This window comes from Macrobrachium nipponense, chromosome 26, assembly GCF_015104395.2.
Source record: "Macrobrachium nipponense isolate FS-2020 chromosome 26, ASM1510439v2, whole genome shotgun sequence".
Lineage (NCBI taxonomy): Eukaryota > Metazoa > Arthropoda > Malacostraca > Decapoda > Palaemonidae > Macrobrachium > Macrobrachium nipponense.
In genome coordinates this window covers 42,405,600-42,407,709 of record NC_087215.1, presented here as the reverse complement: position 1 = coordinate 42,407,709, position 2,110 = coordinate 42,405,600, and the positions used below count along the sequence as shown (strand labels likewise).

Genomic DNA, 2,110 nt, shown 5'->3' with positions numbered 1-2,110 from the left:
GCATACACCTGTATAACATATTAAAAATAGGGTCTTCTACTTATGTATTATTGATTTTATTTTTATTATTTTATGAAGGGCATTTTATATGTATGCTGTCTATTAGGGAAATGAAAGGTATACTTCTTACTGTTTCAGATATTTTGGTATAATTGTGACAGTAGAAAATTAGACTGTAGGAATTGGTAAACAGAATATTTCTATAAATATAACAAATAAATAAGTAAATAAATTAATTAAATAAAGAATTTTTTTAACATTATGGAAAGAGTTTGTCAGGAGTGTTTAACCTTATCGTGTGATTGAGGAAATGATCCTTAATTTGGGTTTGGCAGTTGGTCCAGAGAAAGTCTTTGCTTCTGTGTCTGAAGTTGTTTGTAAATCATCCTCAGTTTCAGATTTCTTTCTTCTTCCTGTTTCATCTGAGTCTCGATGTCTTGGACCTTCGTAGTTTTTCTTTGACGGTACAACTGAGAGGCTTCATTGTTGAGGATTTGGCTCCTTTTCTTCTGTTGTTCCTCAGGAAGTCCGTAAACCCTCTCATGGCGATGCCTGTAGCCTTTTCTAGAGCTGCTATTGCTGGTTGGGATGTCTTGGGACTCAGAGGCCGGGTGTGGGTGTGGGTTGCTGTGGAGTGCAGGATCTCGTGGGTAACTAGGAGACTTGAGGTCTTGTTGGATATGGTTAGGGAGCAACATTGGTGGAAATTGGGTGGAATGATGAAGAATGGGGGGGGGGGGGGGGGGTCTGGCCATTTGGTTGGTCCCATTGATGTTGTTGACATGATAGGGATCTCTGCCGGCAGCATCATCAATGTTTTCAGAAAAAGTGTTGGCATGATGAGCCATTTGACTTGTGTATGGATGTGGTGTAAAGCCTAATGCTCCATCCATTAATGGTGGCTCTTGATAGTCATGAAGGTAAAGATTCAGGTCGAGTGGTTCACCCTGTAATTGGAGTGGGTCTTGGATGTCATCCAAACTCAGCCTTTTAAGTTGAGTGAGGGGAGGCTGTACTTCATTAGGACTGTCCACACCAGATCTCTGGAAGATAAAGGCATAACATTTTTCATTAGTAAAAACAGTTTGTGATAAACGGAATTGAATTTTTAGAAGGGAGGTTGTAAGAGTTGTTATTTTTCAGTTTATATAAATCCTTTTTTATTGTGTTTTTTAAAATTCTGTAGCCCTTTTGTGGAGAAAACCTGAAGAAGACGAGAAAAGGCACCATCTCATGGACTCGCTCTCTCTCCAGATAAGAGAGACCTGTGATCTTTCTGCTTTTAAGCCAGGCAAACAGGGAGTAGGGAAAACAAAAGCAGGAAGAGAATTTCATCGCTTATGTCCACATGAATTGAACGTATGTTATATTTCCCCAATATTTTACCCCTGCAAGGCTAGCTAAATTCTCAGCCAATTTTAGTCCGCTATATGTTATTGTTAGCAAATTCTGTCCTGGGTTGTATGTGAGAAACGTGTGTATGTGTGTGTGTGTGTGTAGATGGATAGAGGATGTGGAGAGAGTGTTGGTGGGCGTCGCACACTTACCAAGAAATCGCCATCGTCCGGGTGGCGAGTGAGTAGGAAATCGTCATGAGCAGCGACATTGAGATGGAAAGCGTCGGAGGCCTCGTGGTCGCCGAAGGCAGCAGCTGTGTCGGAAGAGACCTCTGGCAAGACGGAGCTCAGGAGTCTGGAGCGCCCTTCATTCTGCTGGTGGGCGGGATGGGTGGCAGCCGGGGTGGCGTTCCAGTAGTGGTATCCGTCCTGTGACATGATTTACTTATAGCGAGGGATTCTCGTTGTCTTTTGAGGACTTTATGTAATTTCTCGTCTTTATTGCGAGATTGTGTTTTATGTTGGTTTAAGATATTGCTGCGTCAGGAAAACTGCTGGTGCGAGCAGTGGTCATAGGGTGTGCTTTCGATAGTGTGTGGCAGGTGAAGTCGAGAAGGAATAACTAACTAAGGAAGCTTATGCAGAGCCTTTTTGCCTTCTGTAGAACTGATGCGATGGTTGTGTGAGGGGCTTTATATACTGGTGCTATTACAATGCTTTTCATAACTGGAACATCACCGGTTTTCATTGAGAATGATTGTCGTCTTCTTTCA

General features: G+C 42.2%; 1 protein-coding gene across 1 annotated transcript; it reads right to left on the bottom strand.

Moving 5' to 3' along the window:
• Nucleotides 1-317: 317 nt before the first annotated feature.
• Nucleotides 318-1,988, bottom strand: LOC135199649 (uncharacterized). Its single transcript, XM_064227807.1, has 2 exons — nucleotides 1,548-1,988; nucleotides 318-1,043 (listed from the first exon to the last, which is right to left on the bottom strand). Exons 1-2 carry the CDS (start codon nucleotides 1,773-1,775, stop codon nucleotides 318-320), a joined length of 954 nt encoding a protein of 317 aa, XP_064083877.1. The 5' UTR covers nucleotides 1,776-1,988.
• Nucleotides 1,989-2,110: the final 122 nt, after the last annotated feature.